This window comes from Gallinula chloropus (genome assembly GCF_964237585.1).
Source record: "Gallinula chloropus genome assembly, chromosome: 3".
NCBI classification, from domain to species: Eukaryota; Metazoa; Chordata; class Aves; order Gruiformes; family Rallidae; genus Gallinula; species Gallinula chloropus.
In genome coordinates, this window is record NC_140087.1 from 116,558,992 (window position 1) to 116,578,023 (window position 19,032).

Here is a 19,032-nt window from a genome sequence, read left to right on the forward strand (position 1 = left end):
CCCCCCACCCCTCCCCTCCCCCGGTTCTCTTGCCACTCTTCGGCCAGGCAGCACAACTCCCTGGCAGCTGCCCTGGCTTAACGCGTGTTCCAGCGAGTTCACCTCCAGATTTACCTTCCCAAACGAAGCCCTTCCCAGCCAGCGCTTTGGGGTTACTCCCCATCTTTTCGGGGGGAGAGAGACGGTAATTCGGTGTGTCAGGCTCACGCCGCAGCTGCTGCGGCTGGGTTGTGTAACCGGGGAGAGCACTTGCTCTTGAACTCAAGGTGGATCTTAGGGAGCTGGTGCTGGCTCGGCAGGAACCCGAGTAAACAAGAAATAATCTTAACGCTGGGACGGCGTTAGTTGGGAAACAGCCTCCCTTGTCGCTTGGGAGGTGAAGGGTGACTTCATTCGGAACAGCCGGGGTCAGTGCAGGGTGCTGGCTGGATGCTCCTGAGAGCCGGTTTCCAACTGGGAGAGGCGAGTGTGCCTGGAAGATGAGATGCTGATGGGGAACTTGGGATACGGAGCTCCAGCTGGGATCCTGGAGGTCAGAGCTGGGATCCTGGAGGTCAGGAATGGCAGGAACAGAAGGGCGAAGGGCGGGGTAGGGAAACGGGTGGTATAAAGGTGTAGGGAAATGTGGCAGCAAACGTGTGGAGTATATTGCTTGTATGTGTGTGTATTCAAACCTCTGCCTGCACTGATCCTATGAGCGACCGAGCCGCACAGCACAATTCCTGTCTGCTCCTGGGCTGGTGGGATGCTCCCTTGGTCACCAGCTGGCGCTTCTTCATCTGACACCTTCACCTTGGAAATTTTGTACGGCTCCCTTTGGCCCCGCAAGCAAGTTTGTGTCTTTCCAGCCTGACAGAAGCGTGTTCACATCAGTAGTTGGTGGCTCTCGTCCTGGCAGCCCCGAGCTGCCTGGCTGCTTGTTTGTCGGAGCGATAGCCGCTCGGCAGCGGTTGCGTAAGGCTGGCGTTGGTCCTGCTTTCCCTCGCTTGCTGTGGCTTCGGGCGCCCGCTGGCTGCCTCGGGGGGGTTTCTACCATCACCCCCAGCACCCTCATCTCTCAAACCACCAAACCGATGCCTTGCTTCGCCTCGAGACTTTGGGGAGCCTCGGGGATTTTGTCTGCTTGGAGCAAAACTGGGGGGGATGCTCATCAGCTCTGGCCGGCGCTGGCTGCGGGAATAGCTGCTGGGTTTCCTTTCATGGGGACCAGATGTGCTGGTGCTGCTGTTCTGGCATGCCTGGCTGCCTGCGTTTCACTCTCAAGACGTATTAAAGGGACTGCTGAGTAGGGTAAGCCCCGGACTCTCAGTTTCACAACCCCCAAACCAGCTGAAATAGCTGGATGCTTTGCAAGAAGCAGAAACTTGCTTTGCTCTTTGATATCTTCCTCACATACAACTTCTTATTTCTTTGAGTAACTCCATCCTTTTTAAAGTGAGGGGGCAGGAGATGGGGCTCCTTCACGCAGCATAAAACTTTCAGGCCAGTTTATTTGGCTCCCTGTTGTGTTCTTTTTGGTTTGATTTTCTTCTTGTTGTTTTTGTCCTCTGATGTTGCAAGCGACTTCCCGGTGCAGGTCGGCTGAGGGTGCAGCTGGCTTTTTGGGAGGGCAGTGAGCTGTGTTGCCTCTCCCGACCTGTGCCAAGGCATCGCCATGGAACCAGCTGCCATTTCTACTGAATTCTCCTGGCTTTGCTCAGAAAGGGTTCCCAGAGTATCTTTCTAGTGCCGCCTGGTCCCTCCTTGCTTACGGCTCTCTGCTTTGTTGGGGTTTGGTGCCCTGCATCTAGCTGACTTTTGTCTTTATAAATGAATTGTTTAGGTTTATTGCCACCTCCCTGCAGGGTGGGTGGTGAGGTATCAACCTGAGATGTTGGGGGTCTCGAGGTGTCACCCCATTCTGGGACTCAAATGCCTGTTGATCCACCAGTATTCTGCTATCAAGTTGACTCACCAGGCCACAGAGCAAGTTGGATGTGCCATTGTATTCCCTGGCACATCGCCCATGCACATAGCCAGGAAGCTTATGGACCCCCCCCAAAAGCTGTTTACCACCCAAATTACCCATTAGATCTCTGCTACAGCATGCAGTTATTTGAGAGGGTGCTGGAGGCATGTCATAGATGTGATCATTGAGCTAGAATCATCAAGCTGGGTGGTGGTAAAGTGGTTCACACCCACACCAGTGGTGGGGTGCTGCTGTCTTGAGGGTTTGTTTGCAGCCGGGCGCGAAGGTCCCCTTGTCTGAGCTGTTTCCCCAATGTGAGGAGGTGAAAACAGGAGCATCTCCCAGCCTGATGTGTGTTCCTCACAGCGTAAAACTTCTATTTGTTAGAGTAGCTGGAGGTGGCTGGGAGCTGCCACATCACAGAGCAGTGATGCTGCGCTCTTGGGGACCCCAGCTGCCCCAGCTGGAGTCTTTTGGCTTCGGTGTGGGAGAGCAGCTTCATGGAGAGCAGCGCTGCGAATGCTTGAAACCAAATCCTCTCTCTGGCGTTGTCTTGCATCGACTCCTCCTTTCCAGGTTTTTTGTCACCCTGTGCCCTTTCTTTGGTGTGGGAGGAATGAACTGCAGTCCAGTGGCTAAGCAGTGCTTGTGTCATTATTTGGGTACTTTTGCCACTGAAACTGGGTGTATCAGCCCAAAAGGTCCTGTTTTGTGTGCTGCTGGGCAGTCCTGCGGGACCGTGTCAGCAGGCAGCCCTTTTCAGTGAAGATTTCCTCCTGTTTCCTGGTCATCTGGAGACCTGAGTGGTGCCAAACATGAGCAGCTGGATGTTTTTCAGGACCAGACACCCCAGTCTGAATAAACAGCGGATGCTGACTGCTGCTTAGCCTTCTCCTGCTGGGACTTGCTGTTGTCCCTAAGCTTGGGGTTGCTTGTGCTGCTGAAGACGTTTACAGGCACCAGTGCTGCTTTGCTTGAAAAAAGGTTTAGAGGAAAAAAACCCACCCTAAAACCAAGCAAAAAAAATGAAGCTCATGCTGTTATGGTAGCATGCATTTCACTGGGTGTAGTTACCCGGATGAGTGATGGAAAAGTGCTGGAGCTGGGGGAGAAAACAGAGAGCAGGATGGGACCCGTGGTACAGGGTTGCAGTTGGGGTTGTCTGTGGGTTTCCTGGGATCTGGCTCAGTGCAGAGGGAGAAATCAGGATCTGAGACAGCAACACGCAGCTCATCCCTGGCGAGGCAGGAGAGCCGCTACCTGTCCCACCTGTTCCCACACCCCGGCGCCGGCATGGAGAGGAGGATGAGTAACACAGGTGACCCCACACGCAACCTTGGGAGGCCAGATCCTGCCGCGCCTGGCTTGCTAATTCAGGGTTACGTCATGAAGATTACGGGCGGCAGGTTTCCTTAAAGCCAGCTAAGCGCTTTGTTAAATCATGTCTTAGGGGAGGGGAAAATATAAACCCCATCCTGTAAGCCTTTGCTGCCTGCCAGGGCAGCCCCGCTTTTCTCTTTTTGTTTTAATTTGACGTGCTGTAATTAGCCTGGGTCGCCGCAGGATCCTTGTCAACTCCTGTGGGCATGCCTGCTTCTGCCTGCTCTGTAATTGCTGCTTCAGGAGAGGAAGGGGAGGGGGGTGTGGAAATAAGAGGGGGGGGGAAATTAAAAATGAAGTGTTTTGTACAAATCCCGAGCTGTGAATTATTTAGCAGGTGAAACAGAAATGTGCTCTGTGTTTCCAGGAAGCAAGAGACTGCACCAAAAATGACGCGGCGCAGCTTGCGGCTCTGCCGCGATGTGCCTTCTGCAGAGTCATGTTGTTGGGAGGATTTTTTTCTTCACCCCCCCCCTCCCCTTTCTGAATATATTCTTGCTGGCTGGTAGCCCAGAATAGGTAGCAGAGCAGAAACGAGGGCTTGTATAACATAGCCAAGTGATTTACGTGTCTGGCTGCGCTGCTGGAAGGCGTTGAGGGTTTCTGGGCTTTCTACCTTCGGCGTAGGAAAAGCACCCTTGGAAATTTCAGGGTGTCGTTGGCCTGTTCTTCTTGCCCTCCTAACTCAGCCCACGGCTGGTTGAAAGTGTTTTCCCTATCGCTTTGCGTGGCGTATGAGGTTGCATCAGCCTTGCTTCTGAGCTGCCTTTTGTTCATGGTGCCTTATCTCCGCTGGTGTAACCCCACGTTAAATCTGTGGTCTTCTGGAGGAAGCAGAAGTCTTGCTTGGTAGAGCAGGCTTCGTTTGGGGTTGGGGAAGCCACGGTGTGAAGGAATTAAAGAAATAAAGCCCTGGGATTGGAAATAAACGGATTTGTGGCCATCAGCTAGCCAAGCCCAGCTTGGTGCAGTTCAGAGTCTAAAAACCAGAGACCTTTTACTTGTATCTGATGCAGTGAGGAGCTGAGCTACAGCAGAGCTCCTCAGAGAGAAACAGTGTTGGGTTTTCTCTCCAGCTGCTAACGCATCTGGTTTACAGTGGGTTTGGATGTGGTTGGAGGTGTGAAGCGGAACATCACTTGCGATGTCACCAAAGGGTGACAGAGCACTGGAATAGGCTGCCCAGGGGGGTTGTGGTGTTTTATCTGGAGATATTTAATACCCATCTGGATGCCTACCTGTGCAATTTGTCACCTGCTTTGGCAGGGGGGTTGGACTCAATGATCTCTAGGGGTCCCTTCCAACCCCTACGATTCTGTGATTCTAATCCTATGCTTGCATGGGGTCATACCAATCATGGAAGGGCAGAGGGGCTGAAAAATCATCCAGAAATACCCACTAGCCCGGATTCCATCCTGGCTTGCCTTGTTTGGAAAGGCAGCTGAACACGTGCAGATTCACGTGTGCAGAAGGTGACAGCTTTGCAGGTCAGAGCTTCCACCTGCGTGTGGCTTTTGTCTTCTTGGCAAGCGCCTGGCTTGTTCTGGAGCCTCTCAGCCTTGAAACACAAAGCTGCTCTGAATTCTCCTGGGGTGGCCAGGTAGCACGTACTGCTGAAACACAATTAGCAGTATTTACCGCCCTGGCAGGGTGGCAGTGTAAATGATGCTTACTCTCGCTGAGAAGCGTGGTGTCAAATTTAAGGAATTATAATTGTAGCTGGCGATGTGTCTGGAGAGTCTGTTGCTGTCTGCACCTGTTCTCTTCCACCCTGACCTCCCTGAGGTCCCTCCCCTGGGTGTAGAAACATCTCTGTGGTCCTGCAGCTCTGGGAGAGTCTTTGTGGTCCCGCGAAGAGTCGCTGGTGGAGAGGACTCTGTAGTACACTGTTGTTGACTAATACCTGCTGTGTGTCTTCCAGCTTCTCATGCTCCTTGGCACTGCTGCTGGTCAGTCGAAGCTGACCTCGGAGCAGAATGCCATCAGCCTCTCCCCCGGCAAGTACCGCCACCTCGACCGTGCCACCAACAAAGAGCTGATCTGCGACAAATGTCCTGCGGGAACCTACGTGTCTAAACACTGTACAAAGAGTACCTTAAGAGAGTGCAGCCCTTGTCCAGACGGGACTTTTACGAAGCATGAGAATGGCATAGAGCGGTGCCACCCTTGTAGACAGCCCTGCGAACTGCCAATGATCGAGAAAACCCATTGTACTGCCTTGACTGACCGCGAGTGCACTTGCCTGTCTGGTACGTTTCAGACGAACGATACCTGCGTCCCTTACACCGTGTGCCCGGTCGGCTGGGGCGTCCGCAAGAAAGGAACCGAGACGGAAGACGTTCGGTGCAAGCCGTGCCCTCGTGGTACCTACTCTGATGTGCCTTCTAGTGTGATGAAGTGCAAAACGTACACTGACTGCTTTGGGAAAAACATGGTAGTCATCAAGCCGGGGACAAAGGAGAGTGACAATGTCTGTGGTTCTCCAGCGTCTCTCCCAAACACGTCTTTGACTTCGTCAAGCACCGAAGTGGGTGAAGACCCCTATGAAGTTCCACCAACCGCTCATCTTCCCAAAGGTAATGTCTTGCTGCTAAAACACTAGTGTGGTTTTGGTCATGGGATTGTGTTTTTGCCTCGGTCAGGGTTGGCTTTAGGCTGTTGAAGGGCAGCATGGTCTAAAGCATGGGTGGTGCTTTGCTTCTTGGCCAGAAGGCAGCTCCGGAGTCCATCAGGTTGCTTTCACTTGTGTTAAACCATGTTTAATAACACTTTCACTGAGACTGTAGTCATGACTGGACATGGCTGTCCCACTCTAAGGGTAATGGGATGTCCTTTGAATCCAGCATCTTTTCACATCTGTTTGTTGTGCTGGCACAGATCTTCGTGTATTTTTGGCAAATCTGAGTTGGGATGCAGCAGGAAAACCCTGAGGGACGAGGAGCTTCATCCCACCAGGCTCTTTCCCTGATGGAGTTGCTGCTTCCTTGCCTGTGCATTCCCTGCTGCATCTCGCCCTGTGCTGTGCTGGCATGAATGGGAACTATGGCCATGATGGCTGGCCAGGAGCCCAGGCTGTCCAGTAACACTTTTTTTCTTCAGTCTCTAAGGTTTCCATTAATTATCACCAGTGGGGAGAACCAGATTGTCTTCCCTGGTCTCTTGCTTAATTGGAAGTGGTACATCATCACAGTCCTTATTGAGATGCTATGGCTGGCAGCAGTGGTACTCTAGGGCCCCATTTGAGGTGATGCTCAGCACTCCCTGGGAAGTAGCTGCCTTACAGTATCTTGATGGGACATTGTAATCTAAAAGACAAAACACAACTTCTGATGGCCTGAAAATAGAATATCAGGGAAGTGTTGACAGTGGTAGACTCCCAGTGCTTCTCCTTTATTAGGTCTCAAAGCTTGATATGATGATGGTGTGTCACTGGGAGAGGACAGGAGGGTGTTCCCTGAACTTTGAAATCAGCTGTAGACAATTAGGTAACAGTTAGTGTTTTCCTTGTTTGTGTCCTGATCAGACTGTTTTGGGTAACCAAGTCAGAGTCAAAATCAGGTTACAGATGGTTGCACCCACCCTGGCTCAACAGGGATGAGACATGATCTTCAAAAGCCAGCTTTCCAAAGACAGCTCTAGAGTTTGTCACAACAGCCCTTCCGCTCTCTTATCAGGCTTTGGTCATGTAGCTGGCTGTGACCCGAGACGTCGGTTGATAAGAAAACTCAGTATAGATGGGGCGTCTGGGTTGCTTTTCTTACTTCAGAAACCTGTTTTGTAGTTGATGAAAAACTCTGGTCCTTATGGTGCTGATAAAGTTTCTGCTTTCTTAACAAAACCCAGTAGAGAGGCAACTCGGCCTGTGAGTAAGTTTTTATGTGCTTCTAGCCCAGATAACCTGATTTCCCACATCTGGAATGAAACCCACGTTCATAAACCTAAGGAACCTCGAAGTTGTAGGCTTTCTGAGAAGAGCTGAATGTGGGACCAGTGCAGATGGACAACAGGCCTTTAATCACATGGGTGGGGTTTTTTTTAAACAAACTGCCCCAGGCCTTAACCAGCAGAGGTCAATTTTATCTTGAACCTACCTCTGTAACTGTACCCATCTGTTCTCAGAGCCAAACCTCAACTTCACCTCTTCCCTCGCTCGCTGCCTGGCATTGGGTTTCTGTCTGCTGGCCAAGCAGATGCTCGGGCGGGTCTTAGACTGTGACATGATGCCGTATCGTGTCTCAGGTGCCATGACACTGAACTCTCCTCTCCTTTCACAGGTTTGAACTCTTCAGCTCCTGATTTTGTCCCCTCTCCTGTGCCACGCACATCCAGTGACACGGTGGAGCCATCGGGCTACTACAACGAAACCTCGGCCAACGAGACGGATAGTGCCAGGAGGACCCTCGCGGGCTCCGGCACTACCGGCCAGGCACAGAGCTACCGACACAAGCAGACCAGCCAAGCACTGGAGAAGCAGCCGTCGCTGGAGATGGCAGGGGGTGAGAAGTCCAGTGTCCCATACAGGCCCCCCCGGCGAGGTCAGCCGAACGTCCACCAGCACTTTGACATCAATGAACACTTGCCATGGATGATCGTCCTCTTCCTGCTGCTGGTCTTGGTGATTATCGTTGTCTGCAGCGTCAGGAAGAGCTCACGGACTCTGAAGAAGGGACCCAGGCAAGATCCCAGTGCCATTGTGGAAAAAGCTATTATGAAAAAGTCTACCACCCCAACACAGAACAGGGAGAAGTGGATCTATTACTGCAACGGGCATGGTGAGCAGTCGCGACGGGGGGGCTGTCGGTGGTGGTGTCCTCTGTGCCATACCACGCGGTGCTTTGGAAGGGCTGCCCTCATGTCTAGTGTCAGATTGCTTTATTTGATTGTTGGGCCTTATAATAAGGATAAAGCCCATAAACTCGTTCCTCAGATGTTTCTTTATCCTTGGCTTCTCATCCTTCTTCCCATGGTGTGTCCCTGCTCCTGAAGGAAGAGATGATGGATGGAATGTCACCCCTGCTCATCTCCTCCCTGCCCATCCTTGGATGAAGGGGCTTGGTTGAAGGGGCTCCTTCTTTCTTTTTTATTCTCCCTCCTTCCACTTTTCTGTTTCACTCCTTATTTGTGACTCAGATGTGGGTCTGGTTGTCTTTCATGTCATCCTTTTTCCCCCATCCTGTTTCTGGAAGACTGAGTCCTCCCCCACCATTTAGCAGCACCTCAATTTCTGGTTCCTAGCCCTAAATCCAGACTGCTGACTTGTGTCCCCAGCCCTTTGCCCATGCCAGAGCCAGAAAGACTGTCCTTAAAGGCTGTGTTGTGGAGGTGTACAGCTGCGAGGTTCACCTGGGGGCTCTGCTCTGTAGTGTTTTCTGTTCTTTTGGTGGATGACTTGATGATAGCTTTTTGATAGGACTTTAAAGATGCCCTGCTGGGGTCATGACATTGAAATTTGTAAAAATCAGCAATGGTGGCATAAGCACCAAGCAGCCATGATCTCCCTAGCAGGATGCATGGTTATTCTTCTGCAACTCTGTGGTGGCAATTTTGACCCCCTCCCTTATCCTGTGTAGACAGTCAGCACTGATGAGTCTTTAGTTTGGGTTGAGGTTGCTCAACCTTAAACAACTGTTCACAATTAACCTTTAGAAAAGCACTTTTAACAAGGGGGGAGGCCAAACAAAGAACAGATTGAAAAAAGATTGGAAGGTTTGAGACATCAGTTCTTGATGAAAGTCATCCTTGAGTGCTTAAGTACAAAGCAAAGAAGGCTTTGAGTAGGGCGTCTTCTGTCCTGTACTCTCTTCTCCTTCCTGCTGATTAATGGCCCTACACTTTGTTTGTCTTCGTTAATGCATTTATAGAACCAGTAAGGTCTTGCTGGAATTAGTTTTGTGCCTTGTTTGTGTTACCAGTTTCCTTTTAACTCGTTAGAATTCTTGAGGTTCAGTTTCTTGAGCTTTTTTCCTTTTCTGATTAACTTTTTCCAGTAACCCCTGCACTCCACTGTCCCTACAATCTGTGGTATCCAAAGTGGTGTCCTTGAGGTGATGGCAAGTGACCTTGCTGCAGTGGGGTTGCAGAACCGTATTAAACATCCTTATTTGTGGGCACTACCAGAAACACTGCATGGCGCTGGCTGTGGTTCATTGACTGAAAGTGGCTGGTTGTTACTGCTAGTAACTTATTTCCCCATGACCTTAATTACAAGTTGGTTGAATTTCACACTTCTGTTTTGGGGTTGGGTTTTTTTTTTCCTTTTTGAGCAGTGGATGTTGTTATCTCAGAGCTGGGGATGGGTTTGAGCAGGGTGGGGAGTGACAATGGGCAGGGACTGGGCCAATTTGCTCTGAGCTGGTGTAGCTCTGGTTTCTAAGGTGGCATTTCAGATCCCATGCTGTAACTGTCCCTTCTCCTGGAGGCCGTTGGAGCTGCACTGTTGGGCAGTGCTGTGCACTTGGTCACCATGCATGGTTCAGGTTAGAGAAGGGTGATAGGTAGTGAAGCTCTGCTTAGCCCATAACCCCACCTCCCCGGACTTGTCATCCTTTTGGGCACAACATCATTCGTGGGTCATCCTGTGCTTCCCAAGGTGAGCTGTTGCCGTCTTCTCATGTCACCAAGGGCTACAGAGATGATGAGGGGACTGAGCATCTCTCTTATGAGGAAAGGCTGAGAGAGCTGGGACTCTTCAGTTTATAGAAGACCAGGAAGGGATTTCATCAGTACATATAAACATTTAAAGGGTGGATGCCAAGAGGATGGGGCCAGACTTTTCTCAGTGGCAGAACAAGAGGCAGTGGGCACAAACTGGAACACGGGGAGGTCTATTTCAACATGAGGACAGACTTCCTCACTGTGAGGGTGCCCGAGTGCTGGGACAGGCTGCCCAGAGAGGTTGTGCAGCTAGGCTTGAAACCTGTCTGGCTGCGATCCTGTGCAACCTACTCTGGGTGATCCTGCCTTAACAAGAGGGTGGGAGTAGATGGTCTCCAGAGGTCCTTGCCAACCCCCATCGTTCTGTGACTGAGAGCGCCTTGAACAGCCGAATTTGGTTAGAGCGTCAAACCCACTTGCTCAGCTGGATGTAACAGCAAAAACCACACTTAGCTGATAAACTGCCCCAGCATCTGATCAAGCTGCTGAGGTCTGGAAGTGAATTGCCCTGTTACTCGGGGCTCCTGGCTGGGTGGTTTTGCACATCCCTCCCAGGCGTTCTTGCAGTAGTCACGCTGGTTCCGTGTTGACACGGGTGGCTTCCTGACTTCCTCCTGCCACTGAATGTCCTCAGCTGAACTTTGTGCAGCGAAGGCCAGAGGACAAGCACGAACAAATTACTGCTTTGTCTTGCTTTTAGTCCCGCTCTGGTGTTGCCTCGACCGCGTTGCGTTAGCTACAAGGGCTTTGCTCATTACTTGCTGGTGGTGCTCTGTTGTGTCAGGCATGGAAATTGTTCTCCTCCGTGGTGGTGTTTAAAGCCCCTATTTGGTTTTCCCGTTGAAATGTCTGGCTCTTAAGGCTGTTTACTTGAAACAAGAGAAGATGTAGTGCTGTAGAGGAATTGACCTTTTATTTAATAACCGGCCGCACAGCCAAGGCAGACTGCAGAGCTGCAGCATCATGGCGTAGCTTTCTGCTGCTCCAGCAGTGTGCCCAAATCACTCTTCCTCCTGCAGCAGCGTTTCGGCAAGGGTGAATACAGCCAAGACCAATCTTTGGGCTGTTGCGGAGAGGGAATCTGTTAGCAGAGATCCTGCCGTGGTAGGCAGCCAGAGCAAAGCCTCCATAGATCACAGAATGTTAGGAGTTGGAAGGGACCTCAAAAGATCATCTAGTCCAACCCCCCTGCCAGAGGAGGATCACCCAGACTAAATCACACAGGACAGCATCCAGGTGGGGTTTGAGTGTCTCCAGAGAAGGAGGCTCCCCAGCCTCGCTGGGCAGCCTGTCCCAGTGCTCTGTCACCCTCACAGGGAAAAAGTTCCTCCTTACATTCACATGGAAGATGTGAGGACCACAGCTGCTCCCCAGTCTTTCAGGTGGCAGCCTGGTTTGTGGTTGCAAACCAGGAGTGGGGAGGGCAAGCACTTAAGTTTAAATCATCTTCTGAAGTTAGGGATGAAGCCCCATGCCCTTGTGCTGGCAGTGTGCCGACATCCATATGGCCTCCCCACCTATACAATGGCTGATCGTGCCAACAAGGAGTTAGGGCGTGTTTATTGCGGGGCGAAGCCTGTGTGTGTAGCCGTTACGCACAGTCTCCCCCCCGCCCCGCTTCCTCCTAGTTTACCATCTCCTCCCTCCTAATCCTTTCAGTAAACAGCTTTAACCTTTGAAAGGGAAGACCAGGTCTGACGTAGGTGCTGCTCAGAGGAGCTGTGCTTGGGTGACTGCCCTTACGCCGGCACCTTGTGCACCTCCCATAACGCCAGACCGGAGCACAGCTGGTGTTCCAGTTAGAGGGCTTTATTATCAATTTTTATTGCTGATTTCTTTAAACCCATCGATTTTTGGATGAAGCACAGTCAGGGTGGCACCAGCACCGCTCAGTGCTGGAACAAAGACATCTATCTCGCTGTGGCTGGGCTCCTTCCCAAAAGAGGAGGACTTTTGGGTGGAAGCGGCGGCTCTACCTCTTGCCCAGATCCTGGTGGCACTTGATGTACTGAATTGCTTCAGCAGTTTACACGTGGGACCCTGGGCAGCGGCTGTTGCCACGGGGCGTTTTGCCTTTGCTTATCTTCCCCTGAGCTGGTGTCTACGCCCTGTGCTCCCTCTGATCATAATACGTGCCCTTAAATAACAGCCCAAACCTAAAAATAGCCGTGGCTTGGGAGGCCGGTGTTAAAACAAGAGCCGTGTCCTTAACATGGACATGTTCCAGCCAAGACTGCAAATGCTGGTAATTCTCACTGGATTAAACGGTTCAGAGGTCTAGGAAAGAGCTTGCGATGACTAATGTCCTGAGTTAGCAGCCAGTCTCCCTCCACGTCTGTCCCCACACAGGGACTCTCCCAGGTCTTGTCTGTGCAGGACCTTGAGGGTGGAGCAGCACCAGTTGTGGTTGGAGAAATTTGGCTTCTTGCTGCCTCAGCCGACTCTTACTTTCTGGCCCTGCAGGTGGGAATCCAAAGGGGAAAACCAGTTTGGTAAAGACTTCCCAGGAAATTAGTGGGGTGTCTTAACGGCACTGGGATGATGACACTCTGTGGTTTTCAGCTTGTGTGACTACTTTCTTTTGGAAGATGAAGAGCAACCTACAAGCTGGAAACACTTTCTTCTAAATGGTCCCTTTATTTTAGAATCATAATGAATAATAGGATCTATAGAATCATAGAATCAGTTAGATTGGAGGAAACCCTTTAGGTCATAGAGTCCAACCACAGCCTAACCCTGACTAGTCCACCTCTAGACCATGTCCTTAAGGACTTCATCCTTATGCTTTTTAAATACATCCAGGGATGGTGATTCCACCACCTCCGTGGGCAGCCTGTTCCAATGTCTGACAACCCTTTCAGTAAAGAAATTCTTCCTGATATCTGACCTAAATCTTCCCTGGTGCAATTTCAAGTCATTTCCTCTCATCCTATCGCTTGTAACCTGAGAGAAGGGACCAACCCCAACATCTCTGCAAATGCCTTGCAGGTAGTTGTAGAGAGTGATAAGGTCTCCCCTCAGTCTCCTTTTCTCAAGACTAAAAAGCCCCAGCTCCTCAAGCCGTTCCTTATAGGAATTCTGCTCCAGATCCTTCACCAGCTTCGTTGCCCTTCTCTGGGCACGCTCCAACATCTCGACATCCTTCCTGTAGTGAGGGGCCCAAAACTGGACACAGTATTTGAGGTGCTGCCTCACCAGAGCTGTGTATAACAGAACAATCACTGCCCTACTCCTGCTGGTCACACCATTCCTGATACAGGCCAGGATGCTCTTGGTCATCTTGGCCACCTGGGCACACTACCTGCTCATTTAATTTCATTTCTTCAGCTGTTTGCAAAGGCAAGGAGTTGAGTTTGTAATAAATGGAGAATAGAAGCCTGTCTCTTGAATGCCTTGGAAATGCCAAATTTGGTGTCAGTCTCTGACAAGCATGAAGATGAGCCTGAAATCATCTTGCAGAAATTGCTATGGTGTTGTCTTCCTTTGACTTTTACCTGTTGAGTAGTGAAGATGAAGGGCAGGAGACTCAGTAAAATGTTACATTTTAGGGTAAAACATGTGTGTAGAAGTAGCTGTGTTACATGATGTACCAAGAGCCAAGAAGAGAGTTTGGTGGGGTTTGGTGAGGTGTGGTGAGTACTTTTTGGGGGGAGTTGAAAGACTGAAGAACGGATTTTTGGCAGCTCTTGGCCTGGCATGAGATGCCACATCCCTCTTCATTTTTCTTCAAGTCTGGTAATTGCACGTTACTGCAGTGGGTGGTGAGAGGGAAGCCGGAAAGCCTCTGGTTGAATAACTAGAGAAATAAACTGTTGGCAAAAAACTGTGGTGTGACTACAGGTGCTGGAAATGGCTGAGGATGGAAAGCAGGGTGGGGAGGTGAGGGGTGGCATTGGAAAGGTGGGGAGTGTCAGGATTTGGGGGTCTTGGTTGCTCAGCTGTTGACCCATTTGCCATTGTGTGGGGAGCCAGGATCATCTTGGCTGGTGATTCGTAGGGAATAGTCCCTGGCTTGAAGCTCTGTTGCTGTAGGACCAGGGCTGGGCTTGAACTTGGTCAACTCCAAAGGGAAGTTGGTGAAGGTGTTAAAGAGGGACCAGAAAGCCTGGTGCTGTGGAGACCCTCATTCTGCACTGCAGCTCAGAAGCATCCCCACATGGATATAGCCAGTGTGTGTGCGTTGGCAGTGTGCGTGGGGACATCTGGGGTCATTGCAGGCTTGTCTTCACGTGGAATCAGATACTCATTTATGGTTAGTGTTGGGAGATGCTTATCCGGTTAAATTACTTTATTATTTTATAGAGAAAGCACACTGACTGAAAAAGCCTACATGTAACCATCATCTTTTCTATAGACCTCTATCACCTAATGAAGGGAGACCAAGTGTATGAAACAGCCCAGCAGTGGATATTCTTCCTTAAGCCTGGTGTCATTCTCCACTCAATTACTACTCTAAATAAGGAAACCCAGCTTCAGGGGTGGCACTCTGCAGGTCTACAGGGTGACTACCTGGCACTGGATGCTACTTTAGGATCCCTCCTTAGTGCTTGTATGGGTGAATGAGGTGAAAGCCACATATTTGCACTTGGTGTTGGGGTTTTTGTAGGGTTAGTTTTGCCTTTTGATCAGCTGGTCACAGCTTGGTGGCAGGAACATCATGCTGGGAGGCCAAACGAGGATGAGCAGCTGCTGTGGATCCGCACAGGGAGGAAAGATGGGGTTAAAAGCTTCACCTGTCTCAAACTGTTGTGGCCTCAAGGTTTTGTGCTCACACCACAGGTAGGGCAGAGTTAGCCAGCAGCATCTCATGAGGGCAGGTGTGCCCATTGCTGCTGGCGTAATTTGGTAATTGCAGTTACACCTAGAGAGGAGCAGCCCTGGGCTTGTTTACAAACCTTAATATGACTCAGGCAGAGCGTGAGATGTGGGATCAATGTCTGTCTACCTGCTGAAACAGAGAGGCAGGAGGTATTGCCTGGGTTTTGGTGGGTTTATTTGGGTTTTGTTTTCCAGAGCAGTCTCTCTTCTGGCATCTGTAGTTTCATGATATGCAGATGATTGCTGGTCCTCTTATGTTGGCATGTCCGTCTCTACAGAGGGAGACCCAGGCAGGAAGGGAGCTTGTTACGTTGGAAGGAGCACATATGTGCTGGGCACAATGAGGAAAACGGATGTTCTGGTACTGCTGAACCTTAAAATAGGAATGTTTCCTCACTGGAGCATCTTTGGCTGTGTGGGAGCTCTGTGTTCCATGCTACGCTTGCTCCAACTCACTTCAGAGTGGAATGAAGCACCTCGGTTGAGGGAGCTTTGGGGTGACATCTGATGTGGTTGAAACACCATCTTCCTCAAACTACTCAACTTAAAACTTGGCTCAGGTTTGCCCCAAACTCAGCTTTGACCTTTTGGGAAGCTGTGTGGTTTCCGAAAGGTGTATGTAGGAGTTGATTAAAGGCTTTATGGTTAAAGGGAGCCTTGGAAAATGCAGATGAGGGAGGCTGCTGCTCTGTGTGAAGAGTAGGAAATGTAATCACGTGCAGGTTTATCATGTGCTCCTTGGCTTTACTGCATTAGCAGGCCTGAAGATGGGTGCCTGATTACTTCCAGTGTTTATCGCTACACAAGCCATCTTTCCACACCATTTGCTCCCAAATCTGCTTTAAAAATACCCTCCAAAACCCACCAAAACCAAACCACCAAACTAACCCACAGTCCAAGTCCCTGGGTGGGCCTTGGATTAATTTAATAAGGAATCAGGATTTGTGCCTGCTTGCTAAGGTGTGGACTGAGTGGTGGTAGAGGCAGGGCAGCTCTGAGAGCAGAGGGGGGACTGTTCTTGTAGGAAAAAAAACCCACACTAAGCTTGGTTTGGTTTTGGGGTTGTTTTTTGCCTGAAACCAGGCGCTGATTTCTGGATTTCTGCACTGGGAGGGCTGCGATGTCTCACATCGGTGAGGCTCGCACATGTAACTCCTCAAATAACAAGGCAGATATTTTTTCCCTCCCCTGCTTGCCAGGGCTTCACTGGGAAGCAGGGGAAAATGCAGCAGGCAAATTTAATCCTTGGGTTGGCATCTGCGGGTGTCTGGATATTTATATGGCCCTGGCTGCAGCAGTGTGCTTGCTCAAGGGTTACCAGCTGTCTGAGAGGGTTACAGTGAAGATTAACTCTGTGAAAGCCATTAAAAATTTAATAATTACATGAAATATGCTGGCTGTTCTGTTTTAAACCGAAGGAAGAATGATACCAGAGTAGGGAGACATGCGGGGAGAGCATCCCGTGGTGCTGGGCCGCAGCTTGCCCAGGAGGGTCACACCAAAGATGCTGTTACAGAGGTGACTGCCATGTAGCATGTGGTAGAATCATAGAACGATCTGGGTTGGAAGGGACCCCAAGGATCACAGAGTTCCAACCCCCCTGCCACAGGCAGGGCCACCAACCTCCACTCCTGGATCTACACAGAGTTGCCCAGGGCCCCATCCAACCTGGCCTTGAACACCTCTAGGGACGGGGCATCCGCCACCTCTCTGGGCAGCCTGTTCCAGCACCTCACCACTCTCTTCTGTGAAAAGCTTCCCCCTAATATCTAATCTAAACCTTCCCTCCCTTAGCATTAGTCCATTCTACCATTCCATGGTAGGGAGGTCTTGTCTTGTGCTGACCCACAAGTTCCTGGGTCCAAAATACGTTTGTAACAGCATGTGGTTTATCACAGGCCTTCCTCGACTGCCTGGCTTGGTTATTTTCCAGAGAGTGTGTGGGAAGTGTTTGTCAGGAGTCTGTTTCCTGCCCTGCGAGAGTTTTGGTTTGTTGGTTTTTTTCTTTAAGGAAAACCCCAAACATCACCATTTAATGGTTTGTTGTCCAGACAGCACTTGAAGATGTGAATCACTGGCTCCTGGTAGGGGCTGATACCAGCACTGTTCTCCATGGGAAAACTAGCAAATTGCTAATGAGTCTGAGCTAGTAAGCGTGTCCTTTCCTCCTGTGGGGACAAAGGCTCTTGTTAGAGCCTTTGGGTTGGAAGGGACCTCAAAACCCATCTAGTTCCAACCCCTTGTCATGGGCAGGGACAGCCTGCACTAGCTCAGGGTGCCCAAAGCCCCATCCAACCTGGCCTTGAATCCTGCCAGGGATCCAGGGGCAGCCACAGCTTCTCTTGGCACCCTGTGTCAAGGCCTCCCCACCCTCACAGGGAAGGAATTTTTCCTCATATTTAATCTAAATTACTTTCTTTCCGTTTAAAACTGTTCCATGTCCTGTCACTCCCTGTCCTTGTAACCAGTTCCTCTCCAGCTTTCCTGTCGCCCTTTCAGGTACTGGAAGGCACTGTAAAGTCTCCCAGGAGCCTTCTCTTCTCCAGGCTGAAGCCCAACTCTCTCACCCTGTCTTCATAGCAGAGGTGCTTCAGCCCTTGAATCTTCCTCATGGGCTCCTCTGGACTCAGTCCCAACAGCTCCATGTCTGTCTGAAGACCCCAGAACTGGATGTAGTTCTCCAAGTGGGGTCTCACCAGAGCAGAGCAGAGGGGCAGAATCCCCTCCCAGACCTACTGGTCACTCTGCTTTTGATAGAGCTTAGGACACAGTTGGCATTCTGGGCTGCAAGCACACATTACTGGGTCATGTTGAACTTCTCATGCCCTAACACCCCCAAGTCCTGCTCCTCAGGGCTGCTCCAAATCCCTTTGTCCCCCACCCAGCCTGTACTGATACTGCTGATTGCCCCAACCTGTGTGCAGCATCTTGTGCACCTTCCAAACCTTCTTAGGGTAGGACCTGAAATATATTTGCAGAGGAGAAAGAAAAGTTTCCAACAACCTTCCCTTTTTGCTGGGGGTTGGTAGAACGCTTAACTTTTGGCCAGGTATTTCTGTTGGGTATTTGGGATTTCTCAGTCCTGATTTGCCCGAGCTGTGGTGTCTTGTCAAGCGGAGTTTGGATGTGCCGCATCCTGGCTCGCTTGTGTGTGCAGGATCTGCCTGTGTGCTCAGAGGTAAAAATAGGCTGCTGTGGCTGTGTTTTGCATGAGTCAGGAGGATATTTGGAGGAGGTAGGTGGGCTGAGCTCAGCAACAGAGCTGGGTTTGCAGTGATTTGGGGCTTTTATGTGAACGTAGGGGAGGGTTGGGCTGCATCACCGTGGTTCTTCTGTCTGACTTGTCTGTGCCCTTGGGCTGTGCTCTCTACCCATGATGCTTCGTCCTCAAGATCAGTGCAAGAGTTGAAATCCATCCAGCCTGTCACAGTCAGGATTTGTCACTGCACGTGGTCTATTGCCCATCTCTGGGATACCTGCATCAGTGGGTAGGTTGTTGAAGCACCAGGAACTCCCAACTCAGAGTGGTACTGAGATGGTGGAAGTCAGTTCCCACATGTGTCATGGGTGAACTGGTGGGACCTGTCCCTGATGTTGAAGGTCTGTAGTGTTGAGTCTTCTGAAATCCAGCCTTTCTGAAAATGCATGAAGCTGGCTTGGGAACCCTGAGCAGATAAGCTGCTCGCTGTATGAACCCCTGTGTGCCACAGGTCCAGGGGGATCTTCTGAGCTTTACTTTCTAGCTGTATAGACTTGAACTGATGCTGTTAATCTTTTTCTCTGTGTAATGTCCATTATTGGTGGGATGGGAGGACACATGGCTTGGGAGGGCTTTGTAGACTTGAACGTGGGATTTTTGCTTAAAGGCGGTAGCTTCTCAACAAGCACTCATCTGAAAAATACTAAGTAACTTTTGGTTTGAGCTCTGAAAATGAAAATAATGACAGCTTTTGGTGTGTGAGAGGGTGGGGAGAGGAAGGAACCGAAGTTTTTCTGTGGCTACTGTGGTTACGCTTTGCTGTTTGTGCTCCTAGGTGCCTGGGTGTAGCCTTCTGTTAGGGTAGATCTTCCACTTCTCTTGAGTTTGCTTGAAGATGTGAAGTCATGGCAGAGAAGAGAAATGGTTTCTTGCAGGTGTTGTACATAAGTGTGCCAGCACTGCAGGTCACAGTGCTGCACCACACTGGCTTCTTGCTCTGCTTGAGGCCCAACAATTGCCCAAGAACTGGGTG

At 50.5% G+C, this 19,032-nt stretch overlaps 1 protein-coding gene across 1 annotated transcript in view; it reads left to right on the top strand.

Annotated features, from left to right (window-relative positions):
* Positions 1 to 19,032, top strand: part of TNFRSF21 (TNF receptor superfamily member 21) — a gene marked incomplete at its 5' end in the record, with an annotated part of 35,947 nt that overhangs the window by 606 nt on the left and 16,309 nt on the right. Inside the window, 2 exons of the mRNA XM_084261540.1 lie at positions 5,250 to 5,904; positions 7,603 to 8,100. Coding sequence (XP_084117666.1) covers positions 5,250 to 5,904; positions 7,603 to 8,100 — 1,153 coding nt within the window. The remainder of the gene's footprint in view (positions 1 to 5,249; positions 5,905 to 7,602; positions 8,101 to 19,032) is intronic.